Raw genomic sequence first — 24,637 nt, forward strand, 5'->3', positions numbered from 1 at the left:
GCAGTTATTCAATTTCCAATAACCACCAGAGTATTTCGTATCATCATTACTGCACATTCTTAGTCAGCCATATGACTTTATGATCCGTCAGGACTGACTGACTGTAGGCAGTATATATATATTTTTTTACCTCTACAGTGTTCGGCTCAAGAAAAGAAAGTCCGAAATGATTGACACCCTTGATAAAGATGAGCAAAAACGACTGGGGTGTATTTATGGACGTCCCAGCTAGGTGGCGACAAAATCCCAAGCGTCCAGGCCGTGGTGTATCATGGGAAGGAGGAGTCTTATGACACATGGTCACTTTATTACGTAGTTTCTGCTGAGTCTTCACAAGAAGGTAGAAGAGAAAACCGGTTAAGCAAATTCGAGCTGTTTTAGATTGAGAGCACAGCAATCGACAAAATATGCCACCAGGTAAATTTATTTGATCAATTGAGTAAACGGGGATACATAATCGAAATGCGGGTCAAAGTCTACTATTATGAAGCCCAAATGTTAATGTCAAGTTGTTTAATCTTCCTGGTGTTGCGAGCAGTAACGTTAGCTATGGTTTCTCTCGCACAACTTGGACAAGTATATAGTGCATATAGCTAACGATAGTTACAAGTAGGACGTGTGTGTTTGATCATTAGGTGAAATTATTCATATTAAAGTGTTTGGATTGTATTTGCATCTGCTGTGATTTAATGCACATTTTCCGCAATGGTGAAGCCCGCATGGCACGAAAACTAAGCACGTGTTCATACGCACTAACGTTAGCTAAGTAGCTAGCGAGCAGTCTAGGTAGTTATTGTTCGCACACAACGCACGCATTCTTGTTATATTGCATGAACGTGTTTTGGGTTTATTTGAGTGCCCAGACAAATCTTTTTTAACGGTATTGGTACTCAACATGCTAGCATTGGTATCCAGGTCATTAAATAACTAACCCATTGCATTAGCTAGATTCATGGACGGCCATGTCATGCTGTTTACCCACTATCTTTGGTTTACCACTCGAGCTCAAATGCAGTCTTCTAGTTAGATGGCAAACTAACACCGAGACATACAAAAATATTGAATATCCGGTTCCATTTCCAAGTTCTTTGCTGTACCCCTTTAATCCGCTATTAGGGTATCAATTCGTCACAGGTGGTGAAATTCAAATGTATTTATTTAAGTTATCATGGCTGTAAGACAAATAAGCATGCATTAGTTGTTGGGATCTATGATTCTATAAGTAATCTATACTGTAGCATGCAGCATAAATCTGAAGCACCTCTCATGCGGTTGTTTGCACCAGGCCCTGGCAACATGTCATGTGCCATACACATTTGAATGTTAATCTTTCATCTTCCTTTTAGGATTCAGCCCCCGGGGTGGTGATCGAGGAGGCAGAGGAGGCTTCCGAGGAAGAGGAAGCTTTGGAGACAGAGGTGGTGGACGGGGAGGTTTTGGAGATAGAGGGGGACGGGGAGGGTTCAGAGGAAGAGGTGGTGGTAAGTCAAACATAGCTAGGTTTTATTTGACATTTTTTGGTTGGATGAAAGTTGTGTTCCACACGTGGTTAATTTGGGCAAGAACTGGACATTAAGTGTTATTTTCCTGTTACAGGAGGTGGATTTAGGTCTCCAAGTGGCGAGGGTGGCTTCAGAGGCCGTGGAGGTGGTCGTGGCACCCCCAGGGGTAGAGGTGGACGCGGGGGCTTCGGCGCAGGCCGGAAAGTCACAGTGGAGCCTCATAGACATGAAGGTGAGTGGAAAAGTTGGGGAGCTGTGCAATACAAGCTGTCTCCAGCAGAGGCCTGTAGTTGCACTATTGTTTATTTTTCAGCAGCACCCACTACACAATTTCTTAACTGTCATGTTCCTAATATATTGGAGTGTTGTAATTTCATGCGTCTCTTTTTTTTCTGCCTTCAGGTGTGTTCATCTGCCGTGGTAAGGAGGATGCCCTGGTGACAAAGAACATGGTAATTGGAGAGTCTGTGTATGGAGAAAAAAGGATGAATGTCGAGGAAGGAGAAACGAAGATTGAGTACAGAGCGTGGAACCCTTTCCGGTCAAAGCTGGCAGCAGCCATCTTGGGAGGAGTTGACCAGATCCACATCAAACCTGGCTCGAAGGTCATGTACCTGGGAGCTGCATCAGGGACGACAGTGTCCCACGTATCAGACATCGTTGGACCTGTGAGTATATTTTTTTCCACATAATCAGAACTCACTGGTTTAGTTGGGCTACTCGATAATGGTCTTGTTTAGAACAATTAACTATCACAATGAAGTGTGGACCTTCATTCCTTTGACCCCTGTACATGTAATGACTTGTCTTCTGTTTTGTAGGAGGGTCTTGTGTATGCTGTAGAGTTCTCTCACAGGTCAGGGCGTGATCTACTCAACGTTGCCAAAAAGAGAACCAATATCATTCCCATCATTGAGGACGCCCGGCATCCACACAAATACCGCATGCTTGTTGGTAAGTCATCAAAATCATACACTGATGCCAAAATACTCTGGTGGTTTATGTATGTTTTACTAACTCTGGCTGTACCCGCTTTGTGCAGGCATGGTAGATGTCATCTTCGCTGATGTGGCCCAGCCTGATCAGACCAGAATTGTTGCACTCAACGCCCACAACTTCCTCAAGAACGGAGGGCACTTTGTCATCTCAATCAAGGTAAAACATTGAGACTGTGCAAAAAGCTGTTATTCAGAGTTAGTGGTGCCATCTTTTGGAATACTCTTCTTAATTAAGCATGTAATCTAAAATATCAGACATTGAACATGTGCATTGAGCTGCAAAGCTTTTGGGTTTAGGAGCAACCTAGATTACTGTTACTGAGGGCCAGTGCTTCAGGTACAGTGGGATTAAAGTACGTTTGTTTTATCTCCCTCCAGGCAAACTGCATTGACTCAACGGCAGCACCAGAGGCTGTGTTTGCTGCGGAGGTGAAGAAGATGGGCTCAGAAAACATGAAGCCCCAGGAGCAGCTGACACTGGAGCCTTATGAGAGAGATCACGCCATCGTAGTAGGAATCTACAGGTGAGGAAATGCTTGTTTATAAATGTACATGGGTCACGTTAATGGAAAAATATAGTATCTGGCTGCATTTTGTAGATCTAAAATGTTGCTTATTGCAATTTTCTGCTAACGCAAATTTAGCTTCTGTTGCACTTTTCCACTCGGATGACGAACGGTACATATTCAGATGGCGTTCTAAACTTCAAGCAAAACCTTAGAAATAATGTAGCAAGCTACATTTCCTGTGGTAAACATTAATAAAATAGCTTGCTTTTTCGTTGTAAGCACATTTACTTGTGGCTATTAGCCAAATAGCATTGCATTTCTGTTGTCTGATGAATGTGTTGCACTAATTTCTGCGATGGAAAACTTGTTGCACGCCCCTGGTCACTATTGAAGCAAATCAACTTGCTTTAAATATAAAATGCAAGTGAAATGGTTTAAAATGCAGATTTGTTTATGGTCTACATTTTGTAAATTCAGATTTCTGAATTTTAACATGACCCCTGATGTATATTTAACTATTTTGCCTGGATTTGGTGCATAAATTCATCTCTATAAATCTTGTTTTGGCATCAAATTCGTTTAAAAGCTTTTACCCTGCAGAATGTATTTCGTCTTTAATAACAATTTATCAAATTTTCCTTCTTACAGGCCTGCCCCCAAGAATAAGAAGTGAACTGGCCCTTACCAGCTGTGGCATAGTGACTTTTTCTGTGGACCCACCTCTGCCATGAGGGGGGGGGGGTGCCCAGCACCGGGGCACTGATTGGACCCCCACATGCTTACACCCATATCCGAACTGACCATTTTAGTGTTGCTGTCTCCAGAGCTCGGACAGTTGCTTGTCTGTCGCTTTAGACGTACCTAACTGTTTTTGTGTCTGGGGAGAGGGTGTTGGGGTGGAAATCACTTGCTAATTAACTCTGTAGTGCCATGTAAAGTACTGTACAGAGGGAAAGCTTGATATGTTGATTTAACTTTTTTAGGGTTTTGTTTAATATTTACATATGTAATCTTATGCTTTTTAAAGAGCAACTATTTCTGTTTATCATTGAAGTCAAAGACAATTGTTTTTCCTTGATGTTAAAACAAGACTATGGCTTACACCTACCTACCTATGTGTACCTTGACTTTTTTTATTGAAACAGTATGTGATTGTATATTTGATTTAGTTCTGCACTTTAAGACCTGGTCAGAGGAACAATGTGTTATCATGAAATAAATTATGGTCACTCAGAACTATACCAAACAAATATACGTGCAATTGGCATGCTGACTGCAGGAATGTCCTCCAGAGCTGTTGCCAGGGTATTGAATGGTCATTTCTCAACCATAAGCCACCAATTTAAGTGTCTAGCCTCAACCTCCGACCAGTACCCAGGATCTCCACACCTGGCTTCTTCACCTGCGGGATGGGCTGAGGGGAGGAGCATTTGTCTGCAATAAAGCCCTTTTGTTGGGGAAGCACATTCTGATTAGCTGGGCCTGGCTCCCGTTGCATATGGGCTGCACAGTCATGTGAAATCCATAGATGAGGTCTGAAATAATTTTATGAACTCAGTAAAATTGTTGCATGTAGCGTTTTTCTGTGTAGTTTGCTATGGGTTATTTTAATGTGAACGCGCTTTTGAGTAATGACAATTGTATTCACCGTTACCAAATGACGGTTTCTAAAAGTGGTGACTAGCTGCTATTGTAGTACTAAAACAACCTACACACCGATTGTCAGCTCGTGCGACAAAATAATTTATCCCAGCGGTGACCGCCGCCATTTTGAGTGAACGACCATACAGATTGGTCAGTGGTTTTCGTCAACGCGCGAATGAGGCGGGTAATTTGAACATCATTGGTGTTTAGTTGTTGGGATATTATGATTCACTGATAACTAGTTAGGTGCTGGTAGTATGATAGTCCCTCAAGAAAATTTGCTAACAGTCATTCAAGTTTCAAGCACAGAATGTTTCAATTAATTACTATTTATAATTTACCAGTATTACGATCATTTATATAGCTAAACGTATCTATCAGCGTGTCCGTGACTCTAACTGTACTCATTTAGCTAGTTTGTTCGCTATGGTGCTTACCGTATTGGTGAATACGTCAAGGTTTGCTGCTGTTCAGGAAACATGCACGAGCTTGCTAGCTATGTTACGGGTAGCTAGCAACGTTGGCTTGGTACCTGCCGTGGCTAACTCACCCTAAAACCTAATGTTGCCCTTTTAAATACCGAGGCAGTTTACATAAAAATGTATTACCGCTGCGTTAGATTATGAACAGGCTATCCATGTGCTATTTAATTTCACACCACGGGTAGTAGATAGTTTGGCTGTTACAGGTTTATTTTGGCGGCCATTTTGTAGGGGGAATGCAGCTCAGACAGGCGGGGACGAGCTTCGTGTCGAGGGCGCGCTTTTCGTGCAGACCCTTGTCTAAGCGATAGCTAGTGCTGTCGGTGGTGTGATCGAGTTTAACGGCCAGAGAGGGGGGGTCCCTTGCGAATGCACATCGCTAGTTATAGCGGTGCAACAAATACCCCACTTTTATTTTAATCGTTTATTTTTTATTTAAACACTACTCACCCCCCCGTTCACCACAACATGCAACACGTAGTTGGATATTAGTACTAACAGTTACAGTGAAAGCTAGCTAGTTAGTTAGCCAGCTAACGTTAGCTAGCCTCCCAGACTCAGCAGCTACGATAAACCGAACGTTATTCGTTTGCTAACGTTACATGGTTTCTTAAGTGAAACAGCGGCCACGAAAGAATCAATGGAGAGATAATGTCTATTTTGGATGACAACCTAGCCATCGCCATGCTACCCAAGCGGTACCACATCTGTTACCTGTGAACTGCTCAATTAACTAGCTAGTTTGCGCTGGGCGGACCGCGCCGAACCTCCGGTTTCATCCTGCGCTCTTGCTGGACTGCGTTTTGGAGACTAAACTCACTGAAGACCCGATATTTGACGGGGATTTATTGCAATAAACGACACTACCCTCTCGTTATTAGGATATCTCACCCATCAGAGGGGTGACAGTTTGGGGGTGGGGGGGATTGGTTTACCGGTTTTTTATTCTGCCCGGTACCTGTGGTGGAGGCTAGGACGGAGGGAGAGAGGAATACTGATAATGGCTGCTCCGGGAAGCTGGAAACGAACCACCGCCTGAGGTAAGATAAGCTTGGTTTATTCACTCACTGGGTTTTAACTCATTTGTTGTGAAGATGCCGTTTTTTGTCATCAGTCGTCATGTGTTTGAAGAAGACCATGATGATAAACTGACATCCATACAAACAGCACCTTCCGTACCCTCCCATGTCCTCCAACCCTCAGCATCAATATGCCATTTCAATCACTATGGTTCTAGTTAATTGTACAGGACATTCATTTGGCTTGTAACATTATTTATCGATTCGTACACTTTGTGGACAATTGAGCAAGTAGCTACATTTCCCCCGTAGTGATTGATGCCTTGCAATGTAGTTGGTTGTGATTCGCCATGATGGAACACTGCCATAGACAGCTACAATGTATCCGAGGCTAGTTCAGACTATCCTTTTCCATCTTTTAGAAATCACATTCTCAGTAGGAATGAAGTAGGATTATCAAAAGTCACCCTGCCCAGTAGTCTCAATATTTTGTATGGGCAGTGTTGGCCATGTAAGCTGTCCATGAGCATGCCTCATCATGGACTTATTACGATTTGATGTATGACTGGGATATCCTCCCTTTTCAATGCATCACAGCCACTGTTCCTACTTGTGGTAAAATTGAGAAATTACGGATGCCATATTCTAAATCACTCCTGACTAATTTTATCTGCAGTGTTTCCTTTAACTAGCCAATGCAAATATTTTAAAGAGAATGTCCAAAAGCCACTGCATTGCTGCAAAATGCATTTTAGAATTCACAGCAAGACAGCGTGGAAGGGTATTGTAATCTCTGATGAAGGCTGTGGTTGGTGATTCAGAAAAAAATGATACATTAAAGAATGTCATAATTATATATATATATTGTTTTTCGGTATGAAGGATGACATTACAACCCTAGGATCTTCATACGTTCACACGCGTGTGAATTGGGAGGGACATGCAGTTTCTGATGAAATTGCCACCTAAGACTGTGAAAAGCAGTCTGTTATTGTGTATTTGTTGGTGAATATTTTGAATAACCTTTGTCGCAAAGTCATACCCTGGATAAATCTCGGTGCCGACACCCTTGATTTCCATGTAGCATTATGAGCAAGCCCCTTGCTGTGGTGCTGAAGTAGAAATGCCGGTTCAAAATGGATTCACTTTCCTCTGTCCTTACCATGTTGGCTTCATTCTCTTACTGTTACCACTGCACCGAAGTGAAACCGTTATTACACGTTAATGCATATGTCGTTATGATTTGTACACATCAGAATTTGATGTATTTTGATCTTAATGAATGTATCCCTCATCCACGTCCATCATATGTTTGTTAACCCTAACCAGAAAAATCATTCCCTCGTTGGTTTTTAGGTGAAAGGTTGGGTGCCGTTTGACATTGTCTCTAAGCTACCGAGTCATGATTCTTTATTGAAGTGTTGCATGTCCTCATACATTTGGATCATTAAAATGGATGATTCTCAGTAAATGTTGTATTCCCAAGTTGTATAGATGATTTCCATGGAATTGGTCATTTGTAATTTATTGTGGTTTAGCATTCTGAACCATATTATGAACATTTGACTGCATGTGACAAGGACCCATTTATTTTGCCAACAGCTTTGCTGAATACACAGTTGTGATACATTCTCTTGCCAATATATTGAAAGACCAACTTGAGTGTGCATTACATCCCTCCATAACATAGCTTCATGTTGTAGGCCTGTACAGCCCCCCCCCCCCCCCCCCCCCCCCTCTAGTTCTCTTTCCCTCTCAATTTGGGGTGAGAGAAAAGCTCTGTTCGAGATTTCTTTTGGTACCGGTAGCAGAGTGACACACTGCTGTGAATGGACTCACTGACTATCTTCATTGTACCGAACCTTGACACGACTGTGAAGTGCAGCAAGTTGGTGTTGACTGGTCACCAAAATACTGACTGTGTGAAGAGGTGCTGTTTTGTGTCAGTCAAGCTGGGTGTTTGTGGGAGTGTGATTCCGGGATGATGAGATGCTCACCTAGAAGGATGACTTTCCAGTCATGTTGCAAATATGTATTAGAGCTCATGAGCACTTGGTCCAGTCAAAGGGCATACCACTGTTTTACTGGTGAGCATGTGTGAAAAGTTTGTGCTGGTGTTTGCAGGTGCAAGTCAGTGTGTGTGTGTGTCATGAAGCCTACTAGCGATCATGATGATGATGATGGGGGTGGCTGTCCGTAATTCGGACTCTTACTTGAATCTAGTAACTTCAACCCAGGTACCAGTTTGTCACCCCCACTCCCTTCCCATGCTCCTTTTCTGGTGAACCTGGCCCTGGTGAGGCAACAGATCGCTTGTTTGTCTTTGGAGAGACCACTTGAGGGGGCCTTCCCCATTCATCTATTGATTTACTCCTGAGTTTGATAGCTTAGGGAGGGGTTGCAGGGGACACCCACTCGCACACAAGTTCACAGTCCCCCGCCCCCACCTCCCGCGCCTAGCGTTTACACTGTGGCAAACTTGATATACAGCGCAAGCAGTGTCTTGCATGTTACCGAGAAGGCACAGTCCATAGCCCACACTTTTCGAGGCAGTCCCCTTTGAGCACAAGCCCTTAAAGTGTGTTAGAGAGGGACTGGAAGGAAGCAGCTCCAGGGAGTTTATAGTAGAATGAAAGTTTGCAAGTGGGTAGGGCCTGGAACGCTACTCGGACCGGGATTGATTGAACTGCAGCCTGTCGGTCCCCTATTAAACCTGCCCAATACGCCCCTTCCCCTCCCTATTCTATTCCTGTCCAGCAGTCCCAATGTGACTTTGCCCTCAGTGTCTCCATCTCTCTCTTGAGAGGACAACCCCACCCACTTCTCCAGTCCTCTAAAAGTACATTTGATTTTGATCTGGCTCTGAATGAACCCATTTCCTGATGCACAGCAACTTCACTACCTCATCAGTACTCAAGTTGCCCACCTGCAGTGTTTCCCCTAACATCACCCTCACCTCAGCCTAGATATGTTGCCATGTATCTTGTCTTAGATTAGTTTTTATAGAAAATGTTGTTTTTAGGTGCCACTGGATACTGATTTTGGGGCCTGAAGATAAAATCTGAGGGACACACTGGTGAGTGTACCAGTACGTTCACTAATGCTCTCTTGGTCACAGACTATATGAGGTCTCTGCTTGCACCTTTGGCTCATTACCACCCCACCTTGACTGGCGTGTCTCAGTGAAGTTTGCGTTTCAAGACTGGGCTTCCTGCACAGTGTAACCACAGAGTTGGCTACTAAACCTCTACTTCTTCAGCCAATTCAACATCTGATAAGCTTTGTGTTCTTAGAATTGTGTTTATAACTGTCAGATCGTCTAACGTAATGTTATGGAAACTGGAAAATGTTGAATGTGAGAGAAGGCAAAGGACATTCCGTATGCTAGGTCAGTCAGTAAAATCTGCATGGTTAGATCAATTTACAATGGAGGAACACTTGGAATGGATTCGATCAATGGCATCGCATGCACATTTGTCATCAGTCATTTAAGTAAGTGAGCGTAGTGACCATAATTACATAAGTTGATTCCTCTTTGATTCATTATATGTATTAACTACAGTGATTAGCATGACCATAACTATTTTATTTTTTTCATCTAGTTTTGAATGATAACTATTGGAGAAAGCCCAGCATATTAAAAACTGAAGGACACTACTGTAATCCCACAGTTCCAATTTCTCCCCTTGCTGTTGCCAGGAGCAACCAGGCAAGCTACAAGAAACCCACAACATTTCCTCGCTCTCCCCCCTTCTCTCCTTCCATTTAACCCATATCCTCCTTTTCAGGATACCTTTTTTCTTGAACAGATGTGAATCAAGGTATATTTCAAGAAGTGAGGTGAGGGTTGGTGAGGTGAGGGTTGGTGAGGTGAGGGTTGTGGATGATACCCACCAAGTCAGAATTAAATCCCAGCGGGGCCACCCAGGTGGCGCAGTAGTCTGAGGCTGTGCCACCAGAGATTCTGGGTTCGAGCCCAGGCAGCCGGCCGCGATCTGGAGGCTCATGGGGCGACGCACAATTTGCTCAGCGTCGTCCGGGGTTAGGGAGGGTTTGGCCGGCAGGGATAGTCTTGTTTCATCGCGCACTAGCGACTCCTGTGGTGGGCCGCTGACCAGGTCGCTAGGTGTACGGTGTTTCCTCCTACACATTGGTGCTGTTCAATTTGGTTAAAATAATGCAAAAACAAAGTGTTGGAGAAGAAAGTCAAAGTGCAATATGTGCTATGTAAGAAAGCTAACGTTTCAGTTCCTTGCTTAGAACATGAGAACATATGAAAGCTGGTGGTTCCTTTTAACATGAGTCTTCAATATTCCCAGGTAAGACGTTTTAGGTTGTAGTCATTATAGGAATTATAGGACTATTTTCCTCTATACCGTTTGTATTTCATTAACCTTTGACTATTGGATGTTCCTATAGGCACTTTAGTATTGCAACAGTACAGCAGTATAGTGTAACAGTATAGCTTCCGTCCCTCTCCTCGCTCCTCCCTGGACTCGAACCAACAACACAACAACAACAGCCACCATTGAAGCAGCGTTACCCATGCAGAGCAAGGGGGACAACTACTAGAAGGCTCAGAGCGAGTGACGTTTAAAACGCTATTAGCACGCGCTAACTAGCTAGAGCTAACTAGCTAGCCATTTCACTTCGGTTACACCAGCCTCATCTCGGGAGTTGATATGCTTGAAGTCATAAACAGAGCAATGCTTGATGCACAACGAAGTGCTTCTGGCAAAACACGCGAAAGTGCTGTTTGAATGAATGTTTACGCGCCTGCTTCTGCCTACCACTGCTCAGTCCGATACTTAGATGCTTGTATGCTCAGTCAGATTATATGCAGCGCAGGACACGCTAGATAATATCTAGTAATATCATCAACCATGTGTAGTTAACTAGTGATTATGATGGATTGTTTTTTATAAGATAAGTTTAATGCTAGCTAGCAACTTACCTTGGCTTATTGCATTTGCGTAACAGGCAGTCTCTCCTTGTGGAGTGCAGCGAGAGAGAGGCAGGTCGTTATTGCGTTGGACCAGTTAACTGTAAGGTTGCAAAATTGGATCCCCCGAGCTGAGAAGGTGAAAATCTGTTGTTCTGCCCCTGAACAAGGCAGTTAACCCACCGTTCCTAGGCTGTCATTGAAAATAAGAATGTGTTCTTAACTGACTTGCCTATTTAAATAAAGATATATATATAAATAAATAAATAAATCGGCGCCCAAAATACCGATTTCCGATTGTTATGAAAACTGGAAATCGGCCCTAATTAATCGGTCGACCTCTACTAGCAACCTTACAAGTTGATTTGTAACAATAAACTCATACAGTATTTGCTTGTAAATTTGTTGAAAATGTAATTAAAACCAAAAGTCATTGGTTTAATTTGAAATTTCTATATTTCTGTTGGAGTTTAAATTATAGGGAATAGGCTGGCTTTCCGGGTTCTCAATATTACATCACCCCCCCAGGAAAAATATTTTTCTGACATGACTTCGACATTTATTGAACTTAGTAGGGAGTCACTAAATGTATTAAATTAATTATTTAGCTCAAGTTTATCATAAGACGTAAACAGAATGCAATAGTGATTCGTATTTCCTGCAACTTTCTGAAGAGGCAACAAGAATTCCCCGTCTGTGTATGTGCTAGATGTCGACCGATTTATGATTTTTCAATGCCGATACCGATACCAATTATTGAAGGAACAAAAATAGCCGAGCCAGTGTTGGAGAAGTAAGTAAAAGTGCAATGTGTGCCATGTAAAAAAGCTAATGTTTAAGTTCCTTGCTGAGAACATGAGAACATATGAAAGCTGGTGGTTCCTTTTAACATGAGTCTTCATTATTCCCAGTTAAGAAGTTTTAGGTTGTAGTTATTATAGAAATTATAGGACTATTTCTCTTTCTACCATAGGCATTAATAATACATTTGATTTGATTAATATGGTCAAATCCGGAAACTATAATTTCTAAAACAAAACATTTATTCTTTCAGTGAAATACGGAACCGTTCCGTATTTTATCGAACAGGTGGCATCCATGAGTCTAAATATTGTTGTTACAGTGCTACAATGTTATATCATAATTATGTAAAATTCTGGCAAATTCATTACTGTCTTTGTTTGCAAGAAATGGTCTTCACACAGCTCGCAACGAGCCAGGCGGCCCAAACTGCTGCATATACCCTGACTCTGTTTTCACAGAACGCAAGAGAAGTGACACAATTTCCCTAGTTTATATTGGCTGCTAACATGAATTTATTTTAACTAATATGTAAGTTTAAAAATATATACTTGTGTATTGATTTTAAGAAAGGCATTGATGTTCATGGTACATTGGTGCAACGACAGTGCTTTTTTTCGAGAATGCGCTTATTAAATCATCATCCGTTTCGCAAAGTAAGCTGTGATTTGATGATAAATTAACAGGCACCGCATTGATTATTTGCAACGCAGGACAAGCTAGTTAAACTAGTAATATCATCAACCATGTGTAGTAAACTAGTAATTATGTTTTGATTGATTGTTTTTTATAAGTTTAATGCTAGTTAGCAACTTACCTTGGCTCCTTACTGCACTCGCGTGGAGTCTCCTCGTGGAGTGCAATGTAATCGTCCATAATCGGCATCCAAAAATGCTGATTACCGATTGTTATGAAAACTCAATCGTCCCTAATTAATCGGCCATGCCGATTATTCGGTCGACCTCTAGTATGTGCTGTACGCGCCACGTTGTGTAGCCGTTAGCGACGATGCTAATGAAAAGTCTTCTCGTAGATTTGAAAGGTTTTCCCACTCAATTAAATGTTAACTACAAAGTAGCCTATGCATACCTGGCAGAATAAGATCATGATTATTTGCATCAATCGAGTGGGTATTTGTTTTTCACATGTGCGCTACAAAAACACGCTAAACAGCCTCAATCTAGGTGTGCACTGGAATTAAATTAACATTTCTGCAAACTTTTCCCAGACCTCAAAAGATGTTTCCTGGTGTGATTTAAGCAAAAAATATAACAGATTTTATAGGGCCCTACTTTAGGCACAGATCTAGGATCAGCTTAACCTTAAAATGCAGAGCTGCTTTTGTATGTCATTCATTCACATATCTCCCTTCCTGTCTGTCCGCCATCCTCTATCATTCATCTGTACCGAAGGTGTAGGTCTTGGGTTTCGATGGAGACAAACTGTTTACTGATCAGTTTGGTGTTTGTGCAGTTCGAGGTATAGGACACCTGACCCCAGATCAGTGTTTTTAATTAGTAACTTCCAGAAAGGACCTTGCCAGGCTAATTCTCACTTCCTTGCCCTGCCCCTGTTAGTTTCCTGTCCCCTTTAATGCACTTTTCTCTCAGTTCTTCGAATGGCTCATAAATGACTAATGAAAGGCAACACTGCCTCCTTCACCACTGGCTGACAGGTGGAGGAGTGCTCAGCCTTGCTCTTGATTGGGGGATGGAGATCATCACTTGTATGATGATCAGCCATCATCATACAGGTGACCTGCCAGCCAGGGATATAAGGTGAAATGGTTAGTGTTTGTTATCCTAAACTTGTCCCGTAATGAACAGTTTTGATTCATATTATAGCTCTGTGAGAACTGTATGTAGTCCCTCTACTGTGGATTGTTGTAGATCTGTTGACTGTCTTCATGAATCCTGAATAAATTCCAAAAAGCTTACTACCCTCCCACAGGTCACTGCTTCCCTCCACAATATCAGAAAGTTGTCTCTTGAGGAGGCCCTGGGTCATTTCCAGTATGTAGGTGTATTTACACTATATATGGGCGTACATGGGGTCATTGGGGTGGTTGATTAAGTGTGTGTTATGAGTGGTTTATTAAGCATGACGCCATGTTCCCCTGCCCTTGTTTGTGTAGTGGTAGGCACAGTGGCTTTTCTGAACAGTGCTGGGCCTGTTGGAGAGCTGACGGTGTGGTGGACAGGGCCCTGGGTGTGTGCCCTCCTTGGGGTGAGTCACTGCTGGGCTGAGCCTGGCTGGTCTGGGGCTCTAGTCTGTCCATTTATCTTTACTGGAAAGAGGTAGTGGACTGGAGAAATTAAATGTTGTTCAACCCTGGGTCTGAAGACTCACAGAATGTGAAGGGCAGGCTTTTGCTTAAGCCCAGCACTAACACACCTGATTCTATCACCATAACCTTTTTTTATTTTAATGTGTTAGTACTCGTCTGGAACAAAAGCCTGCACACATTTGGTTCCTACTAACCAGGATGGAAGACTTGAGAGAGCAACTCCACTCATCACAGTCAACATCTCACTGTCACTCTGAGGGGGGCAGACTTTTATGTTGTTGCCAGAGTAGTCCATAATCACTCTAAGTGTAAGGTGGACTCTGTAATCATTGGATCTTGTGGACAACCACAGATGCTAGTTGTTCTGTAGCACAGCTCCCTCCCAACTGGCTGGTTAGTTTTTAGGTTAGTATTAACTTTGAATGTTGATCAGTTTATGGGTAGAAAACTTGTAACATCACTATGACTAGGGCCAGTACATGTGTCCTCCTGGCTAAGAAAAATGAATGTGACCTCCTGAGTAGGGCCCTAAGCATGACACCTTTCAGTCCGTAAAGAGTGCTTGTTTAGTTATATTGTAACCATCTTTGTCAGTGGCTCTGTGGTCTACTTCCATGTTGCTGAAAAAGCCACGGGATGGTTTTTCATTACCGTAAATACCGTTAACTATTTTATTAGTTTTTTTTATGAATACCTGTAGTCAACTTGTGCAATACATTAGGAGAGAAAGAACATTGCGTTCTTCATTTCACCTGTCACGTTATTATGAAGAATATGGTAGTCCCCAGGCACGTTTCACCTGGTGTTTGTTTACAAGCACACAACAACTAGAGACTGAAACCTTGTGAGTCACTCACTGTTGTGTAGCATGCGCCAGGTGATCTAATTACAGTATGGAAATCACAACTAAATGTTTACCAGCCAGGTATCTTGTAACGACTTAGCTAACTGTCTAAAATGTGCTAAATGCTCTGCAGTTGTGCATTTATTTTGCTATTTAGTAGCTAGTTAGCTTCTTCCAAAATCAAGTATTTACTTGGTAACAGCAGAGAATCCCCTTCTGGATTCTGGCTAATATTTGAATTGTGCCTTCAGCAAACTGTGACTATCAATTTTTTGTTACTTGTATACTTGTAGAGTTTAGGTCAGAACCTGTACAAAATGTTCACAATGCGCTCACTAGCATTCTCTATGGGATTTTACATGTACAGTTGAAGTCGGAAGTTTACATACACTTAGGTTGGAGTCATGAAAACTAGTTTTTCAACTAGATGTCGACCGATTATGATTTTTCAACGTCGATACCGATTATTGGAGGACCAAAAAAGCCGATACCGATTAATCGGACGATTTTTAAAACAATACTGAATGAACACTTTTATTTGAACTTAATATAATACATCAATAAAATCATTTTAGCCTCAAATAAATAATGAAACATGTTAAATTTGGTTAAAATAATGCAAAAACAAAGTGTTGGAGAAGAAAGTAAAAGTGCAATATGTGCCATGTAAGAAAGCTAATGTTTAAATTCCTTGCTCAGAACATGAGAACATATGAAAGCTGGTGGTTCCTTTTAACATGAGTCTTCAATATTCCCAGGTAATAAGTTTTAGGTTGTAGTTATTATAGGAATTATAGGACTATTTCCCTCTATACCATTTGTATTTCATTAACCTTTGACTATTGGATGTTCTTATAGGCACTTTAGTATTGCCAGTGTAACAGTATAGCTTCCTCGCTCCTACCTGGGCTCGAACCAGGAACACAACAACAACAGCCACCCTTGAAGCAACGTTACCCATGCAGAGCAAGGGGAACAACCACTCGAAGTCTCAGAGCGAGTGACGTTTGAAACGCTATTAGCGCGCACCCCGCTAACTAGCTAGCCAGTTCAAATCGCGGTTACACCAGCCTAATCTCGGGAGTTGATAGGCTTGAAGTCATAAACAGCTGCTGGCAAAACACAGGAAAGTGCTGTTTAAATGAATGCTTACGAGCCTGCTGCTGCCTACCATCGCTCAGTCAGACTGCTCTATCAAATTATAGACTTAATTATAACATAATAACACACAGAAATACGAGCCTTAGGTCATTAATATTGTCGAATCCGGAAACTATCAGCTCGAAAACAAGACGTTTATTCTTTCAGTGAAATACGGAACCGTTACATATTTCATATAACGGGTGGCATCCATAAGTCAACCTTCAATGTTATGTCATAATTGCGTAAAATTCTGGCAAATTAGGCCGCCCAAACTGTTGCATATACACTGACTCTGCGTGCAATGAACGCAAGAGAAGTGACACAATTTCACCTGGTTAATATTGCCTGCTAACCTGGATTTCTTTTAGCTAAATATGTAGGTTTAAAAATATATACTTCTGTGTATTGATTTTAAGAAAGGCATTGATGTTTATGGTTAGGTACACATTGGAGCAACGATACGCACCACATCGATTATATGCAACGCAGGACATGCTAGATAAACTAGTAATATCATCAACCATGTGTAGTTAACTAGTGATTATGATTGATTGATTATTTTAAGACAAGTTTGATGCTAGCTAATGCTGTGGTTTTGGCAAGTCGGTTAGGACATCTACTTTGTGCATGACACAAGTAATTTTCCCAACAATTGTTTACAGACAGATTATTTCACATATAATTCATTGTATCACAATTCCAGTGGGTCAGAAGATTACATGCACTATGTTGACTATGCCTTTAAACAGCTTGGAAAATTCCAGAAAATGGCTTTAGAAACTTCTGATAGGCTAATTGACATATTTTGAGTCAATTGGAGATGTACCTGTGGATGTATTTCAAGGCCTATCTTCAAACTCAGTGCCTCTTTGCTTGACATCATGGGAAAATCAAAATAAATCAGCCAAGACCTCAGAAAACAAATTGTATACCTCCACAAGTCTGGTTCATCTTTGGGCACAATTTCCAAATGCCTGATGGTACCACATTCATCAGTACACAAGTACAAACATCAAGGGACCTGAAAAAGCGTGTGTGAGCAAGGAGGCCTACAAACCTGACTCAGTTACACCAGCGCTGTCAGGAGGAATGGGCGAAAATTCACCTACCTTATTGTGGGAAGCTTGTGGAAGGCTAAACGGTATGTTTGACCCAAGTTAAACAATTTAATGGCAATGCTACCAAATACTAATTAAGTGTATATAAACTTCTGACCCACTGGGAATGTGATGAAAGAAATAAAAGCTGAAATAAATCATTCTCTCTACTATTATTCTGACATTTCACATTCTTAAAATAAAGTGGTGATCCTAACTGACCTAAGACAGGGAATTTGTAATAGGATGAATTGAATTGTGAAAAATTTAGTTTAAATGTATTTGGCTAAGGTGTATGTAAACTTCCGACTTCAACTGTACTTGTTAGTCTGTAATCCGAAGGTTAGCAATGCTATCAGTGGGGTTTGAAAACAGCGTCCTTTGGGTTCAGTGCCGGCATTACTGAATATGGCAAAAGGTCAGTATGAAGGTACACTATATATGCAGAAGTATGTGGACACCCCTTCAAATTAGTGGATTTGGCTATTTCAGCCACACCCATTGCTGACAGGTGTATAAAATAGAGCACACAACCATGCAATCTCCATAGACAAACATTGGCAGTAGGATGGCCTGTACTGAAGAGCTTAGTGACTTTCAACGTGGAACCATCAAAGGATGCCACATTTCCAAAAGTTCAGTTGGTCAAATTTCTGCCCTGCTAGAGCTGCCCAGGTCAACTGTAAGTGCTGTTATTGTGAAGTGGAAATGTCTCGGAGCAACAGAGGCTCAGCCGCGAAGTGGTAGACCACAAAAGCACACAGAACGGGACCGAGTTCTTAAGCGCATAGTTTGTAAAAAATCGTCTGTCCTCAGTTGCAACACTGAATATAGAGTTTCAAACTGCCTCTGGATACAACGTCAGCATAATAACTGTTCGTCGGGATCTTCATGAAATGGTTTTCTATGGCTGTGCAGCCCCACAGAAATCTAAAATCACAATGCGCTATACCAAGTGTCGGCTAGAGTGGTGTAAAGCTAGCCGCCATTGGACTCTGGAGCAGTGGAAACTTGTTCTCTGGAGGGATGAATCACGCTTCACCATGTGGCAGTCCGACGGAAGAATCAAAGTTTGGTGGATGCCAGGAGAACGCTACCTGCCCCAATGCATAGTGCCATATGTAGAGTTTGGTGGAGGAGGATTAAGGGCGTGGGGCAGTTTTTTTCATGGTCCGGGCTAGACCCCTTAGTTCCAGTGAAGGGAAATCTTAATGGTATAGCATGCAATGACCATTCTAGATGATTCTGTGCATCCAGCAACAATTTGGGGAAGGCCCTTTCCTGTTTCAGCATGACAATGCCCCTGTGCACAAAGCGAGGTCCATACAGAAATGGTTTGTCGAGATCAGTGTGGAATAACTTTACTGGCTTGCTCAGAGCCTGGCCTCAACCCCACAGTTAGGAATTTTTATTTTTAGCTGACGGTGTTATCCACAGCAACTTACAGGAGCAATTAGAGTTAAGTGCCTTTCTCAAAGGCACATCAACATAGTTCCCCCCCTGCACCTTGTTTGGTCTGGGATTTGAACCTTTCAGTTACTGGCCCAATGATCTAACCACTAGGCTAACTACCATCCTGGGATGAATTGGAACGCCGACTGCGAACCAGGCCTAATCACCCAAATTCTCTTGTGGCTGAATGGAAGCAAGTCCCTGCAGCAATGTTCCAACATCTAGTGGAAATCCTTCCTAGAAGAGTGGAGGCTGTTTTAGCAGCAAAGGGGGGGACCAACTCCATATTCATTCCCATGATTTTCAACAAGCAGGTGTCCACATACTTTTGGTCATGTAGTGTATGACAATCTGGATACCGCCCAAGCCTAGTGAATATGTTATTGATGCACCAGGAAGATGCAGAATGTTGTGAGAGGGGTGTGTGTGTGTGAGAAAAATGCATGTTTCTGTGTGAGTGTGTTTGCAGTGAGCGGCTGCTCTCCTTGGTGCTGCTTTTTTCCTCGGCAGCCTGCTGACCTCTTAACTCAGCTGAGAGGGAGCTGATGGAGAAGGAGACAGAGACACTGAAAAGCAAGGTAACAGAGGAAGAAAATAAATAAGGAGATTAATCAAGTTAAGTGGAATGGGGTTTACAAGGAGAAAGAAAGAGGGAGAAAGACGACAACAATACATGTCAAGATAAGAAAGTGTAGGTAGCCACTGTTTGTTAGTGTGGGGGAGGGAAGAGGGACAGCAGCTCTTAAATAGACCTTACTACTTCATTACTTCAGCAAGCTGTGATCCATGCCTGTACTGTACTAGATGATCATCCTATGAATAAAAACATCTCTTCATTATGCATATTTTATATTTGATGAGCTTTTATAGATGGTGGAGCGTACAGAGACACAAAACCTGACTGATGGATTGGTTCATGACTGTTCTACTGTAGCTTTCATAAATGTCCATGTGACCAAGGCTTGGAATTCAATCAAACCACCCATAGAAATGTTTACATTGTTTGTTAACAAACTACTCTCCCTGCACTAGAGGTCGACCGATTATGATTTTTCAACGCCGATACCGATTATTGGAGGACCCAAAAAGCCGATACCGATTTAATAGGCCGATTTCTATTATTTTATTTATTTTTTTATATTTTATTTGTAATAATGACAATTACAACAATACTGAATTAACACTTATTTTAACTTAATATAAAACATCAATAAAATCAATTTAGCATCAAATAAATAATGAAACATGTTCATAATGCAAAAACAAAGTGTTGGAGAAGAAAGTAATATGTGCCATGTAAAAATGTGTGCCATGTAAAAAAGCTAACGTTTAAGTTCCTTGCTCAGAACATGAGAACATATGAAAGTTGGTGGTTCCTTTTAACATGAGACTTCAATATTCCAAGGTAAGAGGTTTTAGGTTGTAGTTAATATAGTATTTATAGGACTATTTCTCTCTATACCATTTGTATTTCATATACCTTTGACTATTGGAGGTTCTTATAGGCACTATAGTTTTGCCAGTGTAGCAGTATAGCTTCCGCCCCCCTCCTCGCCCCTACCTGGGCTCGAACCAGGAACACATTGACAACAGCCACACTCAAAGCATCATTACCCATAGCTCCACAAAAGCCACGGCCCTTGCAGCGCAAGGGGAATAACTACTCCAAATCTAAAAGCGAGTGACGTTTGAAACAGTATTAGCGCACACCCAGCTAACTAGCTAGCCATTTCACATTGTTTAGACCAGCCATTAGGCTGATAGGCTTGAAGTCATAAACAGCGCTGTGCTTGCGAAGAGCTGCTGGCAAAAACACACGAAAGTGCTGTTTGAATGAATGATTACGGGCCTGCTGCTGCTCAGTCAGACTGCTCTATCAAATCAGACTTTATTTTATAATTATAACAAACAGAAATACGAGCCTTTGGTCATTAATATGATCGAATCCGGAAACTATCATTTCGAAAACAAAACGTTTATTATTTCAGTGAAATACGGAACTGTTTGGTATTTTATCTAACGGGTGGCATCCCTAAGTCTAAATATTCTTGTTACATTGCACAACCTTCAATGTATGTCATAATTACGTTTAATTCTGGCAAATTAGTTCACAATGAGCCAGGCACCCCAAACTGTTGCATATACCCTGACTTTGCGTGCAATGAACGCAAGAGAAATGACAATTTCACCTGGTTAACCATTATTTAACTCATTAATATCAACACTTATATTTCAATTTGGAGAAATGATTTACCTTCTGTAAATTTAAGAAACATTGCCTTGTTCCTTGTAATTCCGTTATCAAAAACACACATCTGTGTATGATATTTTCTAATTCCTCTCCCTCGTGAGGGAGGATAATGAAAGTTCACAAAGTAACAAGTAATGGTAGATTAGTTAGTGTTTTTACTGATATCAAGTTTGTTTTTGAATTATGTTACTAAAACTCTTAACTCTGTTACGAAATTGTAGTCATAATCCCCAGTTGGGTCACCTGCTACTGTTCTCCCTTCCACTGGCATGCTGTTATTCAGCTAAGAACAGTTATTTTGTCTTTCTGTTGTCTGGTGGTCAAAGCAAGACTGTGAAAACAGTCTGGACAATCCTTCCCTCACTCTCTGTCTCTTGTCTCTCTCTCTGTCTCTCCAGTTGTCACTTCTCCTAGCCCTTACTGACACCTACCCTGTTTCCATCTACTGTAACAAGCATCCTCACCCACTCATCACCGACAAATACCGGAAGTCCATGGATGTTGAAAAGTAGTTGAAATTTGGTCAGTCCGCCCTGGCCAGACCAAATCTGAGTTTGGACAGTACAGCACAGTAGAAAACAGTAAAGAAAAGTACACTACTGTAGAGCTCAGTACAGTAGCGCACACTACTATAAACTCTACGGTACTGTACTCTAGTGTGCTCCACTTTGCTGTACTGTAATGGCCAAACTTGGGAAGCATGTCTATGATTGTTTCAGATTTGGTCTGGTCCGGACAAAACGTATGTGGCCTTCTTTAGGGGTGGAGCTCATTACAATAATATGCAAAAGAAGGATATTGCTTATTTCTACCTTTGTGCACCTGTTCAGGATACATCACCATGCAGGGGTCGCGTTAACACGCAGAATATATATATTTTTAAACGCATAAGAAATATCTTGTTGCGTTTTGTAAACGCAGATCTAATATGCTTCTTCTTGTAATTTTTTTGCTCTGCATCAGGCTAATTTTGTGCTTCAGTTGCACTTCTCCGCTCGGATGAGAATTCACGGCATTCAACCAGTAGACAACGCTCTAGCTGGTGTGTAGCATCTTTTCTCCAGTAAAATGCTAGATTAACTTCAAACAAAACATTAGGAAATGTTGCTGGCTACATTCTTTCTATGATAAACATTATAAATATTATGGCAATGGATAGTTTTTGCAAAAGAAACCTTGCTTTTTCATTGTAAGCTTGTTTACTTGTGTGGCTGCCAGCCTAATAGCGTTGCACTTCTGTTGTCATCTGATGAAAATGAAGCAATTTTCTACGGAATGTTTTGAACTAATGAATTTCTATTAAGGAAAATTATAGGAAAACACGCCCCTGATCACTCTGAAGCAACAAAAAACAAAAACACTGACTTTCAATATAAACATAGATGGTTTTTATGGTCTGCATTTTGAAAATGCTTATTTCTGAACTCTAATGCAACTCCTGCCATGAAGAGAATGATATTCATATCCATAATTATGCAGTTCTGAATATTACAGGTCAGGGACCCATGATGTAAATCCATTTTACCTACTGTCGTTCAGTAACCAAAATATATATTTTTCAAACTCAAGATGTCATAGCTGACACCCATTCTTTCTGCAGATATTATTGGTTCTTAATTCTGAGATTTTGGAAAACACGGTCACACAAAAATAAGAAGCATTAAAAAATATAGTAAACGTGTTTTTGAGATTCTTGTTTGTTCAAAGTAGTCCTTGTGCATAGTTGCATGGTGTGTTAAACTTTGAAGTGTCATTTTTTTTGTTTAACATACAATTTAAAATGAGAAATCTGAGTCAAAGCGTAATTCTGTTACCGTGAATTCCCATCTACAAAAAAGCTAATGTGTAGGCTAAATACACTATTGCAGATTTGACTGAATTGAGCTATAACTTCTTTACTTTGAAGGTTAACCTGGAATGTATTGCTGCTGTGGATGACTTTGCACTTGTGGAATACACTGTACTGTATTTTTTAATGATAGGTTGCTGTATGAATGACAGGATTGTGACCTCTTATCCCCGCAGGTTCACATATTGCTCTTGTACTCTTACAGTGCATTCGGAAAGTATTCAGACTCGTTAATTTTTTCCACATTTTGTCACGTTACAGCCTTGCTCTAAAATGGATTACATAAAAATGTTCATCAATCTACATACAATACCCCAAAATGACAAAGCGAAAACAGGTATTTAGAAATGTTTGCAAATTTATGAACAATTAAAAACAGAAATATCTTATTTACATAAGTGTTCAGACCCTTTGCTATGAGACTCGAAATTGAGCTCATGTGCATCCCATTTCCCTTGATCATCCTTGATGTTTCTTCAACTTGATTGGAGTCCACCTGTGGTAAATTCAATTGATTGGACATGATTTGGAAAGTCACACATCTGTCTATATAATATCCCGCAGTTGACAGTGCAAAAACCAAGCCATATCAGAGCAAAAACCAAGCCATGAGGTTGATGGAATTGTCTGTAGCGGCTTGTGTCGAGGCACAGATCTGGGGAAGGGTACCAAAAGCTTTCTGTAGCGTTGTAGGTCCCCAAGAACACAGTGGCCTCCATCATTCTTAAATGGAAGAAGTTTGGAACAACCAAGACTCTTCCTAGAGCTGGCCACCCGACCACACTGAGCAATCGGGGGAGAAGGGCCTTGGTCAGGGAGGTGACCAAGAACCCGATGGTCACTCTGACAGAAGGACAACCATCTCTGCAGCACTCCACCAATCAGGCCTTTATGGTAGAGTGGCCAGACGGAAGGCAAAAGGCACCTAAAGGACTCTCAAACAATGAGAAACAAGATTCTCTGGTCTGATGAAACCAAGGTTGAACTCTTTGGCCTGAATGCCAAGCGTCACTTCTGGAGGAAACCAGGCATTGCTCATTACCTGGCCAATACCATCCTTATGGTGAAGCATGGTGGTGGCAGCACCATACTTTGGGGATGTTTTTTTCAGTGACAGGGAGACTAGTCAGGGTTGAGGGGAAAAATGAACAGAGCTAAGTACAGAGAGATCCTTGATCAAAACCTGCTCCAGAGCGCTCTGGACCTCAGACTGGAGCGAAGGTTCACTTTCTAACATGACAATGACCCTAAGCTCACAGTCAAGACAATGCAGGAATGACTTCGGGACAAGTATCTGAGTGGCCCAACCAGAGCCCGAACTTGAACCCGATCTAACATCTCTGGAGAGACCTTAAAATAGCTGTGCAGTGACGCTCCCCATCCAACCTCACAGAGCTTGAAAGGATCTGCAGAGACACTCCCCAAATACAGGTGTGCCAAGCTTGTAGCGTCATACCCAAGAAGACTTGAGGCTATAATCGCTGCCAAAGGTGCTTCAACAAAGTACTGAGTAAAGGGAGTCTGATTACTTATGTATATAGAATATTTCCGTTATATTTTGTTTTATATATATATTTCCAAATTAAAATAACGAAAAAATATTTTTTTCTTTGTCATTGGGGTAGTGTGTGTGTGTGTGTATATTGGTGAGGAAAATAATTAATTTAATACATTTTAGAATAAGGCTGTAACGTAACAAATTGTGGAAAAGTGAAGGTGTCTGAATACTTTCCTAATGCACTGTGTGTAAATGCCAAGGTCCTTGCAATCTAGATGTTGAATATTAGAGAAAATCCATGATATCTCTTTTGACCAGC

At 41.4% G+C, this 24,637-nt stretch overlaps 2 protein-coding genes across 2 annotated transcripts in view; both read left to right on the forward strand.

Moving 5' to 3' along the window:
* The first annotated feature begins 263 nt into the window (after positions 1–263).
* On the forward strand, positions 264–4,120 carry LOC110538837 (rRNA 2'-O-methyltransferase fibrillarin). Its single transcript, XM_021625819.2, has 8 exons — positions 264–417; positions 1,347–1,481; positions 1,597–1,734; positions 1,905–2,170; positions 2,324–2,456; positions 2,545–2,657; positions 2,879–3,024; positions 3,658–4,120. Exons 1-8 carry the CDS (start codon positions 408–410, stop codon positions 3,680–3,682), a joined length of 966 nt encoding a protein of 321 aa, XP_021481494.1. The 5' UTR covers positions 264–407; the 3' UTR covers positions 3,683–4,120.
* A 1,299-nt stretch (positions 4,121–5,419) lies between these two features.
* Positions 5,420–24,637, forward strand: part of LOC110538803 (dual specificity tyrosine-phosphorylation-regulated kinase 1B) — a 123,606-nt gene continuing 104,388 nt past the window's right edge. The window contains exon 1 of the mRNA XM_036943224.1: positions 5,420–6,175. The gene's annotated coding sequence lies outside the window, so the exon portion shown is untranslated. The remainder of the gene's footprint in view (positions 6,176–24,637) is intronic.

This window comes from Oncorhynchus mykiss, chromosome 2 (genome assembly GCF_013265735.2).
Source record: "Oncorhynchus mykiss isolate Arlee chromosome 2, USDA_OmykA_1.1, whole genome shotgun sequence".
In the NCBI taxonomy this organism is placed as follows: Eukaryota; Metazoa; Chordata; class Actinopteri; order Salmoniformes; family Salmonidae; genus Oncorhynchus; species Oncorhynchus mykiss.